The sequence below is a fragment of the Phalaenopsis equestris genome, unplaced genomic scaffold (assembly GCF_001263595.1).
Source record: "Phalaenopsis equestris unplaced genomic scaffold, ASM126359v1 Scaffold000507, whole genome shotgun sequence".
NCBI lineage: Eukaryota > Viridiplantae > Streptophyta > Magnoliopsida > Asparagales > Orchidaceae > Phalaenopsis > Phalaenopsis equestris.
This window is the reverse complement of record NW_018164947.1, coordinates 32,879-58,280: the sequence shown is the minus strand read 5'-3', so window position 1 is coordinate 58,280 and position 25,402 is coordinate 32,879. Positions and strand designations below refer to the sequence as shown.

The 25,402-nt window shown below is 33.1% G+C and overlaps 1 protein-coding gene across 1 annotated transcript; it reads right to left on the bottom strand.

Moving 5' to 3' along the window:
- Nucleotides 1–12,202: 12,202 nt before the first annotated feature.
- LOC110028290 (probable membrane-associated kinase regulator 6) lies at nucleotides 12,203–13,191 on the bottom strand. Its single transcript, XM_020730077.1, has one exon. The coding sequence runs from the start codon at nucleotides 13,039–13,041 to the stop codon at nucleotides 12,340–12,342; it is 702 nt and encodes a 233-aa protein (XP_020585736.1). The 5' UTR covers nucleotides 13,042–13,191; the 3' UTR covers nucleotides 12,203–12,339.
- Between the last annotated feature and the right edge of the window lie 12,211 nt (nucleotides 13,192–25,402).

Genomic DNA, 25,402 nt, shown 5'->3' with positions numbered 1-25,402 from the left:
TTTATATTTTTTTTCTCTTTTTTGTTTCAAAAATAGAAATTGATTCTAAAGAGTCCCTAAAATATGAAAATGATCTCAAGCATCCTCTAATTTAATGAAAGAGAATTTTATCCCTTATTTTTTACTTTATACAAGTTCAAAGACATCAAATCTATTTATATCAATGAAACCTCTTTTTGCAGAGTTGTACTGACATGGTTCAATCTTATGGCTACCATTTCCTCTCAACTTATAATTGTCTCATATCATCTATTACAAAAGTCATTAACAATTTATTATAGATATTTATAAAGACAGCTCAAAATTATACCTCTAGAATCCTTTAAGATCATTCTAGATTATGATCCATCGTCTAAAATTAAAGCCCAAATACATATGTGTCAAATCAAGTTTATCTTTTGAAAATAAATTAGATTGATTTTGATAAGTCAAAATTAATGAGAGGACTAATTATACAAGCCAAGCTCAATTTAACCTTGAATTAAACTAATATTTTATTAAGAAAGTTAGCTCATTTCATTGCGAGAGCTTTTAAATATGCATGATGTTTGTTAAAAAATTGTGACCGTGGAGTGATAATTTAACTTCATTACATTACATGAAAATCTAACACACATAAAATAATAATAATAATAAAAAACTATGAGATGAAAAAAAACATGATTTTTTTATGTGCAAAAAACTTAAAAGGGAAAAAATCCATAACAAAGTCAAAGTAATCCACGAAATTTGAAAGTATGGTGGTCCTCTCTTCTCTTTAATTATGAAAGATGGAATTATAAAACTTGATAATAATAATTTTATAATAGTAATTTGGCTATAATAACCATAATTAAGTTGCATGAGTTGTAGTTAGATGTTATAACAGTCATAGTTAGCTATAGAAGTCATAGTTTGTGACTATAATAACCATAGTAATTCAAACAAAATCATAGTTGGATCCTATAACAATCGTAGTTAGCTTCAAAAGTCATAGTTGGTGGATGTAAAGTTATTTTATAAGTACAAAGTTATAATTGTAGGCTATAATAGTTGTGGTTAGCTCCTATTGCCTAAATGACTATAGCAGTTGTTTTAGGGCAACCAAAGACGTATATGTAGCTATAACAACTATGGTCGGTTGTAATAATTAATTTTGGTGATCAACAATAATTATTGTTGGTCATCGACAAAAACCTCTAATGGCTGATGATGAACTTTGGTGGTTGGTCGCAATCTCGAGTGTCTGTCAACATCAGTCAAAACTTTGAGAATTAAGTTTTTAGTGGTCAGCTAAATCTTTTTTTCTCCCTTTGTTCAAGTGATGAATGTGATTCTATTTATAATTTTTTAGAGGTAAATTTTAGTAAATTTAACTGGGATTTTAAACCACCCAATCAGATGGGTTGCATTAATTCCCTTTATTACAAGTAATTTTTTCAACATTCATCAAGTATCTAAAAAACTTCAAGATTAGATATTATAGGGCTCATGGGATTTCCCTCACTGCGCTGCTCAATTTGATTATAAATTAAATTTAGAGATTATTTTACTACCAATTAATATACCAAAAACTTTTAACTACACTTCAAGTGTTTAATCATGGTTTATTTGGACTCAGATTTGATCTTTTTTGACATTATCGTGTTTGTATTATCGAGATGCTTATTTTGACTATAAACTTGTTAAAATCAAGGTCTACATGATTCTAAATCTAAATTTGGAAATTATGGACCGTTCTCCTGCCAATAGAAATGAAGAAATCATCATTCAAAATAAATCATGCTTAATCTTCAAGAAGATCCTTATTAACAATATTTTGATCCAACTTCTCCATCACTTTCCCTTTCTTCGTTGGCTGTTAATGATTCTAATCTACTTGGTTCTAAACTATTTCTTTTTCTCATCACTTCAAAGGACTCAAGAAACAATTGCCATTACTTAACAATCAATATCGAAATGTTGATTTCTCTTTCGAATTTATTTTGGCACATCTTTGATGTGTATTCTCAGCCAATGCAGTGGGGTTGGAGGCACCGCGGACGGTGGCTATGTACCATTGTATTAGGTTCGGGGGCGCTGTCTTCGAAAAAATTATTCGCTTTAGAGCTACAGTATCAGCGTCGTAGCGCTATTGTAGTTGCGCCGAGGTGTTGTCTTGTCGTGCAACAACGCTGCTCTAAAAATAAAATTTGAGTTGTAATCCAAGAGCTCGATGTCACAACACCATATATTAGAGTGTCGCAATGCTTAAGAGAATTTCTTACGCAACTATTTCTGCATTTTATAGCTAAGAATTTTGTATCAATTCTCGGAGTGTTCTAAAGTGTGGGGGAGTTCGAGTGTTGTATAATTTGTATGATTTTTCTTATTTTCTTCATAGTGAATTTATTGATGTGGCGTGACTCTGTTTTTTCCCATTTTCAGAGTTTTTTCATGTTAAATTTTGCTTTTTCTATGATTTATCTATCAAATTTGTTTCCGCAATTTACATCTCCCAACAATCACATCTGATGCAGTTATCCGGATAATTTGAGAGAATTTCAATATATATAATATATATATATACGCCGCATGGTTAGATCAGTTGGTTGGGCATCTGCTTTTCAATTGTAAGTCTCCTCTGGTCTGGGGTTCGATTCCCCCCGACGGAGGGTCTGATACTCGAATTGTTAGACGCATCGGGGATGATCAGGACTCGTATAATAGCCTCAAGTCATTCCTTTGAAATATATATAAAAAGTAAAATATGTATATATGTAGAGAGAGAGAGTAAGACAGAGAGAGAAAGAGAGAGAGAGAGGGGATAAAGTAAGTTAAGGAGTGAGTAAATCAGGATGAGAATGGATCAAATTTATAAACTAAAGTGACTCAATTTTAAATGAAATTAAAAAATTTCAAGTCGATTGTTAATTAAATTTATCTTATGTCTAATTTTAGTTAATATTATTCGTATTATTTCCATGTCATTATGTTAATTTAAGCTCACACATGCAACTTCCTTACAGCTACCAGTTAAGACTCATATCAAGGTTATAAAAAATACAATGGCTATGAAGTTTAAGATTAAGGGTCCGTTTGGGGCAGCTTATTTGATGTGGTGGCGTTCTGAAAGCGTACCTGACCTGTTTGGGTAAACTGCGTTTTGACAGCTTATGCGTTTTCAAAATGCTGAAAACAACGTTTTCACACCGCACCTATGTAGGTGCAGTGACATCTTTCTGGCAGTGGTCTGGCTTTTCCAAAAAAAATAAAAATTTATAATAACTATCACACCTAACATATCAGCAGATTATTTTTAATCAACTTATCAGCACATTATCCATTAAGCTGCAGTTGCCCCACCTAAACCCTAAGAAATTTGATTTGTCAAATAGTTTTGACCAATCGAAAATAAGGATACATAGTATGAAGCACTTGTAAAATTTAGTAAGATGCCCGTGAACTATGAGTTAATGAGATAAAAATAGAGATGGATGAAAAGACATTACATTTGAAAACAGCGTCTGAAGTGCGGCTGCAAAGCGACGGAACAAAGCTTCTGATATTTACCTTGGAATTTGCGTGCCGCCAATAAATCGAAGCAAGAGTCATTAAAGAAACGTTGAAATCTTATACGGTATTATGACGGATTTAACATGTACTCTACGTCTAATAAAGCGTCCCAAGAACATTATACTTACGATCTATAAAATTATATCTATACTCCATATGAATATTCATAATCTGAGAGCTCGGATGTATAATAAATTATATTCTGGATGAAAATAACTTGCTGATGAGTTTTTGAATGGTGTTGGAGAATTTCTTTAGATGGCATCAGAAACTTCCCATTTTATCATTCAAAGGGTAAGTTTTGATGTCCCCGTGCGAATCATAAAAATTAAACGTATTTGTGCCCCGAAGAAGTTAAGTTGAATCTTTACCGCAAGAGATTTAAACCAAATTATTAGTACTGGATTGCATATGGTGAGTAAACCAGAAGTTCAGTACGATCAAGTTGTTGTCTCAACAAACTATTGGCCTCCACAGAGGAATATTTTCCTGGCACATAAGAAGAAATGAGTCATTATGCTCACAGAACTCATTTTGTTGGGAGTGTTAACACGCGAAGGTGAAACACCAACCAACGAATCACAACAGTTCTCTTACTTACAAAACGCGACATAATAACCTTTGTGGGATGGTTGCACTACACATACACAGTTATCAGTGATGTTGAGAATATTGAGCATCAAATCTGATTTTAACATGTTCTGAGAAGCATTCAATCAGGTAATAACATTATTGAAAGAGACAAATCTTATAGAGAATTTAGTGTAGGATGACGTGTAAAGAATAAAAAAGTTAGTGTTAAAGTTAGGATTATAATCTGAGAGATAGATTATTTTGTTAACTGTTACATGATATATTAGAAGGATGATGCAGTCGAGACGACTTGCCGATTTTGTGGTGCTGATAAATTCAAACAAAGAGGGAGAAAATGGTAAAAATTATAAAATTATTGCATACAACATCTCTTTTACTTTCGCACATGTACCCGCTTCAAAGGCTATTCACTTCTATGCGTACAACTTCTCACAACTTAGCACGATACTAGATTTGTTCATGTTAATTCAATGAGTCATCCATTATGTGGTGAAGCCTGGAGATATTTCGATTGTACTTATCTAGACTTTGCAACCGAAGCATGTAATGTTAGACTTAGTTTATTTGCAGATGGCTTCATCTCGTACAGTCACGCTACAACCTCATATTCAAGCTGCCAATAATCATCACATTGTTCAATTTACCTCTCAATATGTGCATGATGGTGTCATTCTTATTTCTGCCATTGATAGTACCAGGTTCACATAGCCCAAAAAGAAAAATTTATGTATACTTATAGCCTGTGATTGGTGAGCTTTAAATATTATAGAAGACATGCGTGCTTACTTAAGAAATCGTTATGAAATAAAATTTTCAACTGAGAACTACTCTAATGTAAACAATTAGTGATCTTCTGGCCTGTGGGATATTATTTGATTGGAGCACAACCAGGAATTGGCTTGTCCTTGCTGCATGGATATGTCAAAAGCATTTACTCTGAAACATGGAAGGAAAAATAGTTGGTTCAAATGCCACCAAAGATTTCTAACCTCAATCACCTACTTAGAAGGAGTAGAGATGCATTCTTCAAAAATAGGATTAAAAGATCAAGTTCAACCCTCAAGATAAATGTAGTTGAATTATTATAGATGATCAGTAAAGTACCGAAAGATCGCCGAGAGATCAGAGTTGGCTTCAACGCATATTCTTGATTTTGGTGTCACAGATAATTGAATTAAGCGAAGCATATTTTGGGATCTTACATACTGAAAGATTAATCTGATTAGACATAGCCTTGATGTTATGCATATTGAGAATTTTTTGTTTTGATAATATCTTCAATACTGTGATGGATATCAAGAGTAAAACAAAAGATAACATGAGGCTAGATTAGACCTGAAATGTTGTAAGAGGAGGACCTTAGAACATTAAGAGACAAATGCAAATAAATTAAAAAAGCCCAAAACCGCATACTGTCTTAAACTAGATCAGTAGATAACAATATTTGAGTGGATGAATTCATTGAAATTTTCCAGTGGATGTCTCAAATTTGAGCCGTTATTTTGACTTGGCAATGGGGAAGGTGCTTTGCATGAAGAGTCGTGACTATCATATATTTTCGCATTGCTTACTAAATATTGCATTTCATGCACTGATGAAGCTGCTGTCTAGTCCCTTGATCCAAGTAAGTATGTTCTTTAGGGAGTTGTATGTAGGGACTCAGAATTTTGACTCATTGAGAAATCTTGATGCAAGTATTCCCTTATTATTATGAAAGCATTTACTCTGAATTGTGGAGCATTTATCTATACATCTATGTTATGAGACTATACCGGGGGGGTCCAGTGCAATAGATATGGATGTGTCCCTTTGAGAGTATTGTCTTCCCATAGCATACAATTGTGAGTTGAATTTTATTTCATATTGAAATATCATCATATTCAATGCAAAATATCTTTGTGTTGGAGGTCTTGAAATAAAGACAAAAAAACGTTTAAGAATACAACACATCCAAAGAGAACGATATATGAAGCATACTTGCTACTATAGACAATTTCTTTCTACTCCTACTATTTTGATCAAGGATATCAAATATGTCATATTGTAGGTGACATATCTTCACACCCAGAATTATCTAGATTTCAAATATCTGAGGAGTCATCAAAGATGCATGCTACACAATATCTAAGTGATAAAGAGATTTAGGCAACTACATTGTATGTTCTAATGAACTGCGACGAAATGCAAACATATATACACTGAGGTTTGTCGTGCCCAAACTTGATACTATCATTTATTATTCAGAATGTTATACATATACCAATTAATTCAAATATACAAATAACCATGATGTGAGTAGATTATTTATCAATAGTTTAAACAGGGAATATGAGTCTATAATAAAAAAAGAAGTTTGAAACAGAATTTCAGACATGATTTAAATTATGTGTATGTTGAAGCACCTCTTCAAATCACATGTACATATTATAATCGTCAAGTTCAAAGTTAGACTAATCATACCTCTGAAATTATTATAGATCAACAATACAAGCAATAAAATCACAGATCTGAGATTATTAAATCTTGCCCAGGGGTATAATCGCAGTGTCACTACATGACAAATATTTGATGTAAATGACTATAGATTTCATACGAGCTCCTGATGTGAAGGGAGGAAGACATAGGTGTCGCTATTAGAGGAAACATGCACACACATATAGCGAAATTAGCTATTACGACATACTTGAAGAAGTGATTTAGTTGCAATATCCGAGTAAAGTACACACAATCTATTTGTTCAATTGTCAGTGATTCGATCATGTTCAGAATCAAGGAACATGAACACTAACCCCGTATGTTATCATTGAAGTCAAAATGAACACATCTTATGTGAAGTTTGATTTTTTTCTAGCACGCCAAACTACCCAAGTTTATTACCTTCGATGCCCTGGTGGAGCAAGGAATAAGGTTGATTGGGCTGTGGTTATGAAAAATAATATAAGAAAAACTATTAAGATACAAAGTATTGTTGAACCCATTCACCAAGATAAAGATATGTCATATTTTTGCATTCAAACTGGTAAAATGATGAAATGCTTGCGCTAGAGAATACCACGAGGGTTTTCAACAAGGTTCCTATTGATATGGATGAGAATAATGATGAGGCTAAAGAAGAAATTTTTTGTTCTTCTTTGAAGACAAACTCTTCTAATGAGACTTAGTAGTAACAACAAGTAAGTTTGGATTAGTGGTTATTATTACTTTTCTTTATAGTGTTGTTATTTTTAGACAAAGTTGAGACACGTGTCTTATTTTAATGTTACACATTCCTGTTTTTACTTTTTCTTTTTATGTCTTACTTTTCTCTCTTTTGTCTTACTTTTGTTACTAATTTTATTAATGTCTTTGTCTTATTACGGATGGCCACAAGTGGTGCAGTTGGTCAACTACTTGAGAGACCCCATGCTATTGGCACCTTAGAGTCCACCTACCGGAGCAGGAAGAGGGGGTTATTTCCTTACGCATTTACTTTCACACGTGCACCCCCACGTGATACCGGGGAAAGCGAACGATGACCTTAGTAGAGGAGGAGGTGGAGTTGGGTTTTTTTTTTATTAATTTTATTTTTCAACATTGCTTTGAACTTATGTGATGGAATATTTGGTGAAATTTATTATTGATATTTGGGACTAATTGTAACTTTATTTTATTTTTCATTATTGATATTTGTTGGAGCAATAATATGTGCTAATATAACAAGATAATATGTTTTTTTTGATATGCATTGTTTCTTGCGTGCAGGTTGTTCGGATGTAATCTTTTTTTTTGGTAGCAGGTTAGCGTCTACTTTGCGTCTGATTTGCGTTGAACATCCAGATGCATAAAAGACAATCATTTTCCACTATTATTCGATATTATCTGCCACAAATCCGACAATAATCCAACACATAAATTTAACATCGGATTGCTTAGACTCAACTTCAACTGCGTGTGTAGCCTCATTGATAACTGACACTAATAAGACGTAAATAATTTACGGTGATTTTTTTCTTCGCAAATGAGAAGTAAATTACATTATCGACCCTCGATTTACTTTTGAAAAAAAAAATGACGCAAAACTGATGAAAATCTGACGATAATACTTAATTATCATCGGATTTGCCTTCATTTTATGTCAAATATGTCCGACGCAAATTTTCTCAATTTTTGTGGTGAGACCCATTCAATAATTCATTTGTGTTTGGTTGATGAGATTTTGATAGAATTTTGAGAAAAGAATTGTAACAGTTTATGTCTCATGTTTCTCTCTAATAAATTTTATTAGATGAAGCCACTCTATTTAATCCATATGCCAAAAAAAAAATTCATATCTAAATATATTAAATTATAGTATTCAATATTTAAAGAATACTATGTGATTATTAATGATAATATCAAATTTTAATATTAGTATGGTCTTTAACTTAGTTTTATAAGTTCTTTTGAGATACCATATTATATTATTGTGATACAATAAAGATAGAGGGTGTCAAGTATTCTTGTCTTCTAATATTTATTATTAGTTGAAAGAAATCATAGGAATAAGAGTTTTCTTTTAATCATTGTAGGAGTAAATCTCTAAAATAGATTACTATAACTATATATATATATATATTTGATGCTATTATAAGACTGAAAAATCACATAGAATGAATTATTTTGCTTTGAAGAAAAGATAACTAGAAAATTCTAGTCATAACAGGATGAGTCAATGATGTAGGTATTGATGTAAATTTGATCATGCTAATTTGGTAATAGAATATAATAGACAAAGATAAAAAATACTCAACTAGCTCTAATCATATTCATTCTAATTTAATCACATTTTTATAAAGCGTTGCGTTCCCAAATCAGTTGGTAGGCATCACTTCATCAGTGTAAGTCTCATATGGTCTAGGGTTCGAATCCCCCCAAGTGGTTGATGCTATATGGGGGTGGTACTCGAGTGGTTAGGCACATGGGTCCAACCCAGACATGATGGGTTGCGATCCAGGGGTGGTTGGCAGTTTTGCCCGTCAACCATCTTTGAAAAAAAAATAATACATTTTTTATATAAAAGCGAAAATTTGTTGGCTATACTTATAAAATAAGTGAAGCTACTTTCAAGATTATAAGTTCTTTCATTATAAAATTAAGGATGCATGGTGTCGTGGTTATATCATTGGATAATCAATGGATGCATTCAAATATTACAAGATTTAAAGAAGAATATAATATCTTGGATATGTATTATTTGATGATGCTAATACCCTTAAGGTTAATAGAAAGTGGATCATGTATGTTGCAAAATACAACATTGCATTGTGAGATACTAGATTCAATAAATATATTGGTAGCTTCTAAAATTAAGAATGATATTAAGAAAATGACATCAAATATAAAAAAATAAATAAATAAGAGTTGTTGTAAAATCTAATATTGATGATTCTAAAGGAGTCTTATAAAGTAAAACTTTGTTAAGTGGGAGCTTATAAAAGATAAATAGAAAAATATATGATATCTAGTAAATAAAAATAAGAATAAAATATAATAATAAGATAAATATTAAAAAGTTTGCTACTATTAGATTGGGCGGTTACGAAGTCGCAATCAACCTTTACTACTAATGACATGGAAATGCTACACAAAGAAGTATTTTAAACATAATTGTTAAGTTAGTAAAATGCAAATTTAAATTCGCAGTGGGTAATCATTAAATATTAATTATCTTGAAAAAGGACTAATCTTAATTTTTAAAATTGGTGGTTACCTAAAACTCTAAATTAAAACTTACTTAAAGGTCTTAAATTGAAGCTACCACCAAATATTAAATGGAAATTATTATAAATTCTTAAATAAAAGTTATTGTAAAAGCATACATGCAAGCTATAAGAATCTTCATAGAGGTTGATGACTAATATTAAAAGGTAAACATTTTACTGTATAAAATCATCTAGTCTCAAATATGTTGTCTTCACAAGAAGAATAAACAAAAAAAGAGCAAGAAGAAGAGAGAAGAGTAGTATCATTCAAGAAAGAAAGGATGAAGTCTTTCTGTACTTGCAAGTGCAATTCTTAGACTTCTTCAGTAAAAAAGAAGTCTATTTCTCATCTTTGTAAGAGGTGACTACATATTCTTCCAACTAGATAAAGTAGCATATTTATCTATATTTTTAATTCTACCTTAATAATAAATATTCATGAATTTCTTCTAAACTTTAATGAACTATTTGATGTTAGTGTGATTGTTGTGGGTGTAGGCTTATCAATGCCAAATCACATAAATATTGCTGTTTTATTCTATGATTTTTTTCTCTCTTTTACACCTATTTTGTGGCTTGATCAAACTTGCCCTGAGGTTGCCAAATATAGCGATCTTATACTCCAAAAAACATTTCCAATAACATTTTCTTAATGAACTTAAACCCGCCTATTTTCTATAATTTATTTCCTTTGTTTCTAATAATACTAAAAAAAACAATTTATTTTTTTCTAAAAATGTTAAATATTTATATTAAAAAAAATGCATTAACAACTAAAGTTTTATATGCACTTATAAGACTTTTGATTACATCACTATAAAAACATCTAAGAATTCCAGACCATAATTAATCAGTGCTATAACATAACAATGTGTTGCAGATTAACTCGTAATGATTAATCATTTTCATTGTGATCAATTTGCCTTTGATTTTAGTAACAAAGTAATGTTCTAAATAATGAAAGAATAAATTATGTATCTCTCTGATACTAAATTTATGTATTAATTATACCTATAAAATAAACTAAAACCTTCAAATTATTCCAAAATATTTTCATTGGCTATTGTTATTTTTAAACTTAAAAATCATAATGCACATTAGTTTGCATATGATACTCACATGTTTATCTATAATATATGCCTAGTTATATGTCGCATTTGGGCCTTCAAAAATAAATTTTCATTAAAATAAGATTTATATTTATTTTTTACTGAAAAAACTACTTTAAATTCTATGATTATTTCACTTTTCATTATCTAGCAAGTGTCTCTTTCTTGCTTTGGTAGTTGTTCTTTTCATTGATTTAATAACAAACCGAATCAGTTTGCTTTCATAGGCCAAGAAAAGTATCACCATGCATGCCATGTTCTTCTTCTTCTTCTTCTTCTTCTTCTTCTTCTTCTTCTTCTTCTTCTTCTTCTTCTTCTTCATTTATTTTGATAGGAAAAATCATTTTGGGAGGAAGGATCAAACTCTTTGGGAAGAAGACTACTCCATTTGGATGGCTCTGATTGAGCCAGATGAGTAGCCGACTATTACTGGAACATAATCCGACAATTATGATGTCTCCTATGTATATAATTAATGATAGATATCTACTCATAAGTGTTTTAAAAGTAAGGAAGATTTATATACATACCATTTAATTCTTATGTATTTACAAACTAACACCTAAATTTTGATTTTTTACGTACAGACCTCTTTACCTATGCATGGAAATATGTATTTTACTTTTTAAAAGTTAAAATGAAGGGATTTTTTATGGAGTAAAATGCTAAAATATTCTCTGATTATTTATATTACGTCATTTTTGCCTCTATTTTCATGAGGGTTAAAATAATCATCATTGGGAACTCTTTCAACCTCTATTAAGAATTTCAGAGACTAAATTGATATTTTTATAAACTCTATGATCAAACTGACCCCCTACAAAAAATCAAGAGACCATTTTGACATTTTTTTAGTTTTTTTATTGTGATATGAAATATTTAAACTATATAAATGTGGAATAATAAAGGATAGACATATAAAGACAGAAGAAATAGGCGGTATATATGTAAAAGCCCCTAAAAGTTATTGTTAAGTGAGTTTGATCCCCCTACACAATAATAAACTCACATCTTAAGAACTTTTGAGTATGAAAAAAGAAGATTGGAGAGAGAGAGAGAGAGAGATTCTTTATCACTTCAAACTTCTACCCCTATGGGGGATGAGTAAACATAAAACAAGATGTTCCTATAACTTTACAATGAAACTCAAATCAAAAGAAAAAAGAAACTTATTTCTCTATATGTTTCTTCTCTTTTTCTTCGAAAAATTATTGCGTATGGACACCGCACTTAAATTTTGCGTGCGGTATCGGATTAGAGCCAGCAAAAAATTAGAGTGGATCCCACTCTAACAATAATAAAAAAAAATGTATTTCAGCGGTCTTGATCCGTGTCCGTACACAATAATGACTCTGTAAGAAAAGCTCCCCTAATAGAACAAATCAGTCTTCCTTACTAAAATTTGCAAAAGATTTCTTGCAATGAAGAATTGCATCATGAATCGAGCACTCAAACTCCAAATCAAAAACCCTATTCACCCGACCCCCACGATTCCGCTCCATACTCGAGAATTCATTCTTCATCCTCACCGACCTTATCAGCGAATCGCCGCAGCTTCGAATTGCCCTCAGACTCATCATCATCTTCAACTTCTTAACCTTCTTGTACAGAGGAATCAGGAAATTCAAATACTTCCTTAATCTCTTACCAGGGGAGGTCTTCCTGTTCTTATGAGTTGGAGATGCGTTTGCTGAGATCGATTCATCCCAATGGTTTATCTCAGGGAACAATTTCTTCGAAGAACCGATCGAAAACGTTCGATTCAGAGCGGAATCTGGAGAGAAATGGGGTTCATTTTTTTTCAGTGGAGTCGACGGGAGAAGTTGTCCGTTGGAGAAAATTTGATCGGCATGAACCAAATTTGACGGCTCGGAGCTTGATGGAAGGGTGAAGTCGAAACTGGTTGAGTCGATCCAGCGCATCGAGAAGAAATCTGGGTCCATTTCGATGAAGGAGGTGCTGTCGATCGCATCGAAGGAACGGCGAAGGCTGTCTTCCAGGCTGTCGAAATCGAAGGGGGAATTGATGTTGGTAAGCCAGCCATGAGAGAAGCTCTCAATTGAGATCTGGTTTATGGACTCCATTAAAGTGAGCTTCTTGTTGAGAATTTGAATTTTGGTTGAGGAGAAAGAATATGGCGAAGAGAAGGGGGAAGGGAAAGATTCTTGATATAGGGCTACAAGTGGAGAAAATGTTCTCTCACCGGGCGCCAAAACTCAAATTCTCGACAAGAAGCCTGCTAGTGCTAGAAAAGAAGATCGGTGGTACGTGCAGCACCTCCCCTTCTTTGAGTTTTCCTAGAAATGAATTCATAATGGAGTTGGCCATTAAAGCCAAGCTGAGTTGAGTTCATTTAAAATGAATTCATTCTATGAGAACTTTTATGAGTGCTACAAAATTTGGCAGTAAAGTCATGTATTGTTTTAGCGTTGCTCGGGAATCTAGCATACACTCCGAGTAAAAAAAAATAACCAATAATGACACCAAAAGTTTTTACGTAAAAAGTCTGTAAAAAAAAAAAATTAGAGGGTCTGAGCCAGATGTAAAAATCTAATTTGGTTGATGATTACAAAGACCTCTTGTTTCACAAACGGGAAATGTTTACTATGATCGATGGATATCGACGGCGGCCGACGGCGATCGACGGGGGCAGGGGGGGGGTGGTATTGGACTCCAACTCATTCTCAAAACTTTAATTTCTTTCTCAAGTCTCTAGTGTCCTCTCATGAGAGAGATGATGTTATATTTAAAACGGTTTAGGTGCAATAAATACATAAATATGAACTACTTTGATCAGACGATCTAGAGGTCTTCCTTTGATCAGACGGAGTTTGATTGATATTTGAGTGTCTGAACGATGTCAGAATTGAGCAATTTTGGGCATGGTAGTTTCGTTTATCGAGATATTCGATTCTATTATATGCTTGCTAGATTCAACATTCGTTTAACCTTCTAAATGCGGCCTAAAAACTTCCAAAAATCATTTAATGATTTGATCTGCACTTGAATTGACTCGAATTTGACTAATTTTGATAACATCACGTTCTTCTTGTCGAGTCGGCCAGTTAAATGTAAGTTTATTGAAATCACCTCACTAGATGAGTTTTTATCAATGTTCGAATATTTCTTGATCAAAAACTCGTCTCAAGATTTAATCTTTTATCTCAAAACAAATTTTTTGAAAAATTGATTTTTAGATTTGAATTTTAGATATTTTTCCCTATAAAATTGCAAAGCCGTAGGTTGAATTGGTCAATGCAAATGCAAATTTTAGAAATAGCATTCAAAGCAAGGTGCTCGTTGAAAGCATGAGAAACACTTTAAATATATTGCTTTGCCAATAAACTATTCTAACAAGTCATTTAAAAAATATGTTATAGATAACTTGCTAATGAGATTAGAAGCCAAACAATTTTTTATTTATTTACGTATCCGACACCTAATCTTTCATACTTACACACATTGCGCTCAAATTTTTAATTTTGCACGAGAAAATAATACTATTATCACTCTTTAAAGGTGAAATCCGCCCTTTCATGCATATATTGAAAGCACCAAAATACTATGTATATAAACACGAAAATTCAAGGGCGGAATATGTAAATACATAAGAATTATGTTCTAGGCATGCAAATTTTCCTACAAATTATTATTTACAAATATTTTGCTCGACTTAACAAAATAGGTGATAGATATAAAAAATGTGAGTTATATGCATGTAAATATTAAAGTTTAGATTCGTAAATACATAAGAATCGTGCGGTATGTTTGTAAATGTCCCTTAATTTTAATTATGAGAATGTGAGGTGTATGAACAATTTTATTGACTAATTAGTTGAGGAGTGAAGGATGCAATTTCTATTTTATATTAAAATCAGTTGTAATAAATAATAATAATAAAATTTGTATGAATCTTAATGTCAGCACCACTTTTCATTCACTGTAATAAAAAAATTAAGTAAATTATTGATGTCATATTCAATGGTAGGGCCTATGCTTTTAGTGATATTATGGAAATGATTTCTTAATGATGGAAGCTTTTTCATTTTTGGTGTGCATGAGGGATGTTTGGGTGCATTGCACTAGTTAATGATGTCATTAAGCATATGGGCATAAGAAAAGATAAACAAGCTCCTTTGGATTATAGACCTTGAATATATATTAATGTGAAATAAATTTATAAGTAGATAGTTGTGTAAAATTATATATTATCAGGTATAATTTTCAAAAGATTTTTTTACAAAAATTTAGTATATTGTGTGTGTTATGGTATGACTCATATACCATATAGGGACATGCGTTGGATCGAAGTGGAGCGGAAGAATCTGTCTAAATCAGGAAGTTGCTTTATGTGGGTTGGGGTGCGGAGGCAAAGCCCGCGGTACGATACAGAGGTAATGTTGTAATTACATATTGTACTTAGGGTTTACTCTTGGGGTTATAAATAGACATGTTAGTAACCACAAGAGGTATCTTCTATTCTGTAATCTATTTTCTGAATATTGAAAGGAATTCGTCGCTCTGCTCCAGGGACGTAGGCATCTTTGCCGAACCTCATTAAATCTCTGTGTGTCATTCTGGTTTTTTGTCTATTCATATTTTTCTTCACCCTAATTTCTCAACAAGTGGTATCAGAGTCAGGTTCGAGGGCAGGGAATAAAAATTTTATCAGCACAGGAAGAAGTTTGGCGACAGTTCTGAGTTCGGTGAAGGACCGAGGTTTGGCGGCTAGGGCTTCGGCGTTTCATTGCAGGAAGCCGAATTTCAGAAAGGTGGCTTCAGAGAGCTTGCGAATCGAGGCATTTTGCAGAAGAGTTGTCGCGAACAGGCCAGAAGGGTTTCAAGGAGGTGTTCTGTTCAAGGGGTCGATTCGGTGTGACACGGACGGGCTTCAGCAAATTCCAAGGGTTCGAATAGGAGTTCGGCCAAGTCGACGCAGGAAGGAAGGCAACGTGGCAGAGGAGTTCGCGCTGATTGGCTCGCTACACGAGAGTTCCGATCCAGGAGTTCGCGAACCAGAAAAGGAAGGAGCGGAAGTGGAGGTGGAAAACTCCCAATTTGCTGGCTTTCCCGATTCGCTGTTTGGCTTTCCTGATTCGTTGGCTCTCATTTCTGTTCTGCAGAGAATAATCATCAGAAAGAATCTAGGCTTTTCCAATTTCTTTTGCTGGGACGCAGAAGGAATTTCGGGCGACAAGAAATTTCCGGCTTTCCTTTCTTTTTGCTGCTCCTAAGAAAATTGGAAGGGATGCGATTCGAATTTTATTTGCTGGATCGCGGCGGACGAAGAAAAGGTGACAAATTGCCTAAAGAAATTTCCTGCGGTTGAGTTCCCGAAATTCTGGGCGCGGAGTATATCGGGAGATATTCTTTTGCGGGAGATTAGTTTCTTGAGGCGGAAGATTTTATTCCTTAGCTGGAGGCATCCGAGGAGGAGGAAATTCTTGATAGACTCGGTGATATTCCAGGACGGGGAAAAAGGCAGGGAACCAGAAGAAGGAGCTTGAAGGAATTTTTACAGAAAAGATTTGTTGCAGCATTAATTTTCAGATGACATTTTTGGGTGCAAAGTTCAAGGTGGTGAAGTTTGATGGAACCAAAAACTTTAGGTTGTGGCAGATAAGGGTAAAAGATCTGTTAACGCAATAGGGAATCCTGAAGGCTTTGCGGGCAACGAAACCAGATGTCATGGAGGATGAAGATTGGGAAGAATTGCAACAACGAGCTGCAACTACTATACGCCTATGTCTTGCAGATAAAGTTATGTATCACGTGATGAATTTTAAATCTTCAGGGGAGATATGGAAAAAATTGAAAACTCAGTTTATGACTAAATCTCTGACGAATAAATTACATCCGAAACAAAAGTTATATGGCCTGAAGATGCAAGAAGGTTCTGATTTGGCGCAGCATGTTAATGTTTTCAATCAAATAATAACAAATTTATCACGGCTTGATATGACTATTGAGGATAAAGATTGAGCAATGTATTTGTTGTGTTCACTGCCTTCTTCCTATGAACATCTGGTGACTACTCTTACATAAGGGAAAGAAACTATCAAAGTTGATGAGATTACTGCAGCATTGTTAGCTCACAACCAGCGACAGCAGAGAAGCAGAATGTAGGGGAAAGCTCTCATGGTGACAGTTTATATGTGAAGGGTAAGCAGGATCGTGGATGGGAAAAAGAGGAGGGGGGTTCTGGAAGGTGAAATTCCAAATCAAAGTCTAGAGGCAAAAAGACAATTCATTGCTACAATTGCAAGGAGCCATGTCATATGAAGAAAGATTGTCTAAAGCTCAAGAAGCAGGCTGGGGAGAAAGGTGATGGATAATCAAAGTCTGTAAATGTGGTGCAGAGTGACAATTTAGATTGCAATGATGCCGATATGCTTTCAGTTTCATCAACTCAGTTCATAGATGCATGGATTATTGATTCAAGATGCTCTTATCACATAACACATAATAGAGAATGATTTACTTCATACACGTCAACTAATTCTGGCTCAGTTTATTTAGGTGATGATCGATACTGCAATATTGTTGGTATTGGATAAATCAAAATTAAAATGTTTGATGACACAGTTAGAACGTTATGTGATGTCAGACATATTCCAGATCTGAAAAAGAATTTGATTTTATTGGGCACTCTACACAGAAAAGTTTTATTCCTAAGGCAGATGAGGATAGAGAAACCATTAGAATTGTTAAGGGTGCACAGACGGTGATGAAGGGAAAGTTAACTGCAGGCAATATCTACAAACTGTTGGGGAGTACAATTGTAGGTGGAGTTAATTCTGTGGAGTCAGATGATGATAGTACAAAGCTATGACATATGCGTCTGGGTCATCTCAGTGAACGTGGGATGGATGAATTATATAGAAGAAACTTGTTGCATGGTGTTAAAAGCTGCAAGCTCGATCTTTGTAAGTTCTGTGTTCTTGGAAAATATACCAGAGCAAGTTTTATGATTGGAAAGCACAAAACTGAAGGGATTCTTGATTATGTGCATTTTGATGTATGGGGCCCTATCAGGGAATCGTCATTGGGAGGATCTTAGTATTTTGTTACCTTTATTGAGGATTTCTCCAGGAAAGTTTGAGTGTATTTCTTGAAGCAGAAATCTGAAGTCTTCTCAAAATTTAAGCTGTGGAAAACTGAGGTGAAGAACCAAACTGGCAGATGGATCAAGTATTTGAGGTTCAATAATGACACACAATACATAGATTCATAGTTTCAGAATTTCTGTGAGGAGCATGTGATTCAGAGGCATTTTTTAGTGCACAAGACAACACAACAGCATGATGTGGCAGAAAGGATCAACAGGTCCTTAACTGAAATGACAAGATGGTTGAGACTGAATGCAGGGCTTCCTAAAAGTTTCTGGGCAGAGGCTGTGAATATGACATGTTATCTCATCAATAAATCACCTCTGGCATCGCTGGGTGGCAAGGTCGCAGAAGCGGTATGGACAGGCAATCCAGTTAATTTCGATCATTTACAGATTTTTTGTTGTCATGCTTATGTGCATGTACCTGGAGTTGAAAGATCAAAACTTGATGCAAAATCCAAGAAGTGCATCTTTCTGGGTTATAAGAAAGGTGTGAAAGGATACAAATTTTGGGATCCGATTGCAAAGAATATGGTGATCAACAGAGATGCAGTTTTTGATGAACAGTCCATATTACAGCAGAATCAAGACAAAGTGCAAGGGAACAGTTCCAGTTCAGATGCAGTACAAATGGATTTATAACAACATCCAGACACAATTGAGAGAATTGAATGTTCAAATCCAACATCTGGTGATTCCATTCCAGATGATCTGGAGAGTTATAATCTAGCCAGAGACAGATAGAGACACACCAATATAAGGTCTCCTAGCATATTGGGTTATGAAGACTTGGTCTCTTGTGCACTTCTCATCAGCAGTGATGATCCAACTACTTTTCAACGAGCTATCACTAGCCGGGAGAAAGAAAAATGGATGGGTACAATGATTGAGGAGATGGAGACTTTGCAGAAAAATCGCACATGAGAGCTAGTTCAGCTTCCTGAGGGAAAGAAGACTATTGGTTGCAAGTGAGTGTACAAAAGGAAACCAACAGTATCAGAAAAAAAAAGGGGAAAAGTTCAAGGTTCGACTGGTAGCAAAGAGATTTTCACAACAGAAGGGGATATATTATGATGAAATCTTTTCTCCTGTGGTCAGACATACTTCAATCAGGGTAGTGCTTGCATTAGTAACTATTTGGGATTTTCATTTGGAGTAGATAGACGTTAAAACTGCTTTCTTGTATGGTGATTTGGAGGAGCATATTTACATTGAGCAGCCAAAAGAGTTCACTCAACCTGGGCAAGAGCATTTGGTTTGCAAGTTAAAAAAATCATTGTATTGGTTGAAACAGTCTCCAAGACAATGGTACAAGCGGTTTGACTCCTACATGATTCAAATTGGCTACAAGAGTTGTGAGTATGATTGTTGTGTTTATATGAAGAGCCTTGATTATGGTTCTATTATTTTTCTGCTACTGTATGTTGATGATATACTGATTGCTGCAAAGAATATAAATGATGTCCATGGTTTGAAAGCTTTATTGAGCCAGTAATTTGACATGAATGACTTGAGTCCTGCGAAGAAGATTCTTGGAATAGAAATTCATCGAGACTTAGACTCAAGATGATTATGTTTATCTCAACGAGACTATGTTGAGAAAGTGTTGGACAGGTTTGAGATGAGTAAAGCAAAGCCTGTAAGCACTCCTTCTTTGGCAAATCAGCAAATCATTTTAAGCTTTCTTCAGAACAGTGCCCTAAGATAGATGCAAAAATCGAAGATATGGCAAATGTTCCATATGCCAGTTTAGTTGGCAAATGCATGACTAAACCTGGAAGGCGACATTGGGAAACAATCAAGTGAATTTTCAGGTATTTGAAGGGTAATGTAGGACATGAAATTATTTTTGACAGTCAGCAAAATGATCCTTCAGTTGTGGGATACGTTGATTCTTTGATTCTGAGTGATTTAGATGGCATAAGGTCTACAACTGGGTATGTGTTTATTCTTGGTGGAGGGCCTATATGTGAGGGCCTATATGTTGGAAATCGGAAATCAACAATTCAGTCTATTGTGGCATTATGTACAACTAAAGTTGAGTATATGACAGTAGCTGAAGCTGCAAAAGAAGCCTTATGGCTTTCTGGGCTAGGAAAAGAACTGAAGGGTGGGCAAGGGGGGAGAGTGTTATTTATCTAGCTATGAATCAGGTGTACCATGCGAGAACCAAGCACATTGATGTTAGGTATCACAAGATCAAAGAATTGATTGCTTATGGTGAGATACTGTTGCAGAAGGTTCATACTGATGAAAACACAGCTGATATGTTGACCAAGCCAGTTAATATCAACAAGTTCTTGCATTGCTTGGACTTGTTGAATGTCTGCGAATGCTAGAGAAGCAAGGTGGCCCCACCCACATTGGTGTAGGTGTAACTCTCAGGTATCTTTTCTCATAAGGGATAAGGGGCTGGATATTCGCTGGATATTCGCCAAGGTGGAGATTTGTTATGGTATGGATCATATACCATATAGGGACAGACACTGGATCAAAGCGGAGTGGAGCGGAGCGGAAGAATTTGTCTAAATAGGGAAGTTACATTATGTAGCTTGGGTGCGCGGAGGCAAAGCCCCGCGATACGGTACAGGGGTAATATTGTAATTGCATATTGTACTTAGAGTTTACTCATGGGGTTATAAATAGATATGTTAGTAACCCCATGAGGTATCCTCTATTCTGTAATCTCTTTTCTGAATATTGAAAGGAACTCGCTGCTTTGCTCCCGAGGACGTAAGCATCTTTGCCGAACCTCGTTAAATCTCTGTGTGTTCTTCTGGATTTGTGTCGATTCATATTTTTCTTAGCCCTAATTTCTCATCAGTGTGTAATATTGTGATGCAATTGACTTTAATTATTTTATTATCATAAATAATAATATTTTGTTATGTCTATTGTCCATTAGTTAAACGAAAGTTGATGAAGTTTCAAGAAAAACAGAAGTGGGGAAAAACAGTGGGACCTGATGGTATTCAAATAGAAGTGTGAAAATGTTTAGGAGATCTAAGAATATTTTGGCTTACTAGATTTTTTAATATAACATTTAATGAGTGGAAAAAAGTATATTAGTTTTTACTTTTAAGAATAAATGGGATGCATCGAAGCGGGCAATTTATAAAGGAATTAAATTGATGTGTCATGCATTAACTTTGTGGGTGAGAGTAATTGAGCATAGGCTGCAATGTGATACAAAAATATCATAAACCAGTTTTGATTCATGCCGAGCAAGTCTACTTTGGAAACTACACGTTGATTGAGATGTTTGATAGAGAAATATAGATAGAATAAGGGTGATCTACGTATGATTTTTGTTGATTTAGAAAAAAGTTTATGATAAGGTTCCAAGAGAAGCATTTTAAAGAGTCATAGAAAAGAAAAATGTTGATATTGCTTATATTCAAGTCAATAAAGATATATATACTAAAGATGTTACTTGTGCTCAACCACAAAAGGATTGACAAAGTATGTTTCTTTTTATTTTAGTTGGATTACATCAAAGATTTTATTTAACCCATATCTTTTTTGCTTTAGTTATGGATGTTTGTACTACACATTTATAAAATGATGTACCTTGGTGTATGCCTTTCGCCGATGATACACTACTTGTGGAATTAGTTCAGAAAAAGTGAATTATGGAGGTCAACTTTAGGTTTTAAAGGCTTTCATTTGAGTTTATCTAAATTTAGTTGTGGGATTGTAATTATGAGTGATCAAGTCATTAAAAGGAGTAAATGTTTTAGATATCTCGGGCTATTGTTCAAAGTGATGGTGATATAGATCGAGGTGTTATTAGTAAAATTTAGGTTGGATGGTTGAAGTGGAGGTATGCATTGAGCCTATTAGGTTATTAAAAAATATATAACATAGACTTAAAGAAAGATTTAATAAGATGATGGTGAGACTTTCGATGCTTTATAGAGTTACATGTTGGCTTGTAAAAGAGAAAGCGTAAAATTAAATTGAGTGTTCTTGAGATGTGAATGCTTAGGCGGATGAGTGGCTTTACGTTGAGAGATAAAATATGAAATAAATATATCTGTGAAAAAGGTTAGAGTAGCTCCAATGGACGACAAGATTAAATAGAGTTGTCTTAGATGGTTTGGTCACATTCAATGTTTACCATCTAATGACCAAGTACGGAGATTAGATATTTTAGATTTGACTTATGTTAAGAATGGTAGAGGTAAACCTAAAGATATTTGGGCATACTGTACAAAAATCATCTTAAGTTAATAAAATTAAATAAAAACATGGCACTCAATAGGATACAATAGAGAAAAAGGATTCATGTAGTCGCCCCACCTAGAGGGATAAAGACTTGTAGTTGATGTTTATGTTGTTGTATCTTAGTAGTATTGTATACATTGTGCCACTATAGATAAGGCATGAGCATAATTATATGCCCTCCTCCATATGCACTAATATAAATAAAGAATGGGCAGTTATTACATTATATGTAAATATTACATAAATTATTGAATTTTTTTTCAAAATGTCAAATAACATATATTACTGCAAACTTGGAAACATCTTTTATGTTGAACCTCCTCCATTTCTAAAGAGATTTAGAAAGGGAAAGCTTATCATCTTAATCATTCTAGAGAAGCACGTGAAAAATAAACCAGTCATTGCTTATATGATTTGTGCTAGAGTGCATTAAGGATCAAATTCATACATAATCAAAATCATAGACAATGAGACCTCATATATTACTCGTTGCACTTGATTTTAATTTACTGGCAAATATGTGAGTTTTGCATCAACTTATAACTTCAAAACTATTTGCTCTCCAATGACATTTATGATCACTTCTTTAGGCTATTTCATGGAGTGCTTTTGCTTTGTCTTGTTTGCCATGGATATTATTGTTCTATAACAATAATCAATTAAGTTATAAAATATAAGAATGCTTGATCGATAGATCCTTTGATAATACCATATGTATATATACAATATGTCTGTATTATTAAAGAATAAAATGTATCTATATATATACAATATGTTTAACTATTTTGAATATGTTATCCAAAAGAATGAAATATATTTGAAAATATGATTAGCTTAATAAATTAAGATGGTTGAAACATACATAGCGAATAATACACACACACACACACACATACAAACTTCTATATTACATAAAAAATGCAACTGTTCTAACTTCTTCAAAGTGAAATACATCTTTCATACATGCATAAGGCGGCATGTACGTAAAAACTAAAGTTTAGGTGTTAGATATATAATTACATAAGGAAATGAAAAAAGTATGCAAGTAAATCTTCCACAAAATAAATTTAACATCTTGCATAATATCCAACAAGAATTAATGAAAAGAGAGAACTTATAAGATTGACCACAAATAATTGCATTAAGGACAAACATGAAAAGATAATGATGATGGAGACTAATAAACTTTTGCAAGGCTCAATCATTTACATTTTACTCCTAAAAACAGGATAAATTTTTCCAAAAGGTGAAACCTACTGTTTTAGCTCGTTCCTTTGATCTTGTCCCTTGATTCATCTTTCCTCGCCTTCAAACGTGATAATTCAATAAAACTGTATGAAGTAGCAAGCTTGTCCGGCTCGTTAAGAATATTGTTGTTTATGTTCGGCTCGTTTGCTTAGCTAGTCGAATATGAGCTGTTCATAAACAACAAACTGTTTTGAAGTCATAATCACGCCATGATCATTGAGTAGGGGTAAAATTTACTACAAAGATTTATAGCAAATTTAAATTATTAATTGAAAAAAATAGAAAAAATAAAATTAAATATTATGTAAATTAATATTCATAAAATATAATATAATATATGAATATTAATTTACATCATATTTAATTTTATTTTTTTCAATTAATAATTTAAATTTGCTATAAATCTTTGTAGTAAATTCTTCCACTAATTAAATTATTTAAAGATAATATTCATAAGTTATATATATATATATATATATAAAAGTAAAAGAAGGGGTAAATTATGAAATCTTATAAAAAATTAAGATATCATAGTATTTTACAATTGGAGTCTGTATAGCTTTTAGTTTCTCTAATTATTTTTATGTATTAATATGATTGTATTAAATTTTTATAGGGTATTTCTTATTTTTAAGGTAAATATTTTTAATTAATTTTTGTCTAAATTTATCCGAAAAAAAATATAAAATTGTATCAAAATATATTGCGCAAAATAAATGACAAAAGCATAATATAATTCATTTGTTGTGGTTTTGTACAATTTAAAAGAGCTAATTGATTTATTCTGTGAGCCTTACTATTCTCATTTTACATGTAGTTTTATATGCATTATAACTGACATTATACGATGAATGTTAAGAATGACAAAGAATATTAAATATGTTGTATATGTTTTGAAATATATATAAATAAAAAATTTTAGCTATTATGATTTTAATTGATGGAGACATAATATGGTGCATAAGTTACGGGTTGAATTTGAGTTAGCAGTGTAAACTCAAAATAGGATGCAAAACATGAAGTTGAGATACAGACAAAACTGCGGTGTGGTGTTGCACCGTCACTGCACTGCTGCCCCAAACAAACCCTAAGTCTTAATTGCACTGGGGTCATTGAACTTGCTAACAGAAGTATTTTTTTTATTGATATAGATGAACTCTTTCATAATCATGAAGTAAGTATACTTCAACAGATTAATAATTTCTTTAGTAACTATATAAAAATATTTACAACATAAATTATTTTGGGATATGTGGATACATATTAGATGATGAATTGTGCTTTGTTATTGTATTTTGATGTAATGGCTTTGTGTTGTAAGAGTTTGAATGATAAAATAAATTCCTTCTATATAAAGCTTGGACAAATGTTTGATAGATATGCAATCATATATATATGATCTATTATAGTGTAAGGATTCCATTGGGCTCTATTGTAACCAAAAAATCTATAATTTGTTTGTCCAAATCATTTTGGTCATGCTTCCAATTTTTCTCAAATTTGAGGCATATATATCCATAGGCAATTTCCATTGAAATACTTGGGCTTGCCTCATACTCTATGGAGTCCTCAAAAGAAATACTATGCATATCTTCTTCATAAGTTGAACTCTAAAATTCTCTTTTTTGATAGCATATTTCACTTTATCACATTTGTATATAAAGAACTATCTATCTTTTTGGCTTTGAACAATACCGATCTCAAAATGTACTATTAACCAGATCATTTTTTTATATCTTTAATTTCTTTTATGGTAGAGAAGAACAAAAGAAAATGCATCTCATCTCCTTTTATTAAATAACTTTGTTCAAAGATAAACGTGAAACAAGTCTTGCTTCTATCTCTACTATTAATATATT

Excerpts from the sequence above, each read along its gene's own strand:
- LOC110028290 (XM_020730077.1), bottom strand. The coding sequence starts at position 13,041 with ATGGAGTCCATAAACCAGATCTCAATTGAGAGCTTCTCTCATGGCTGG.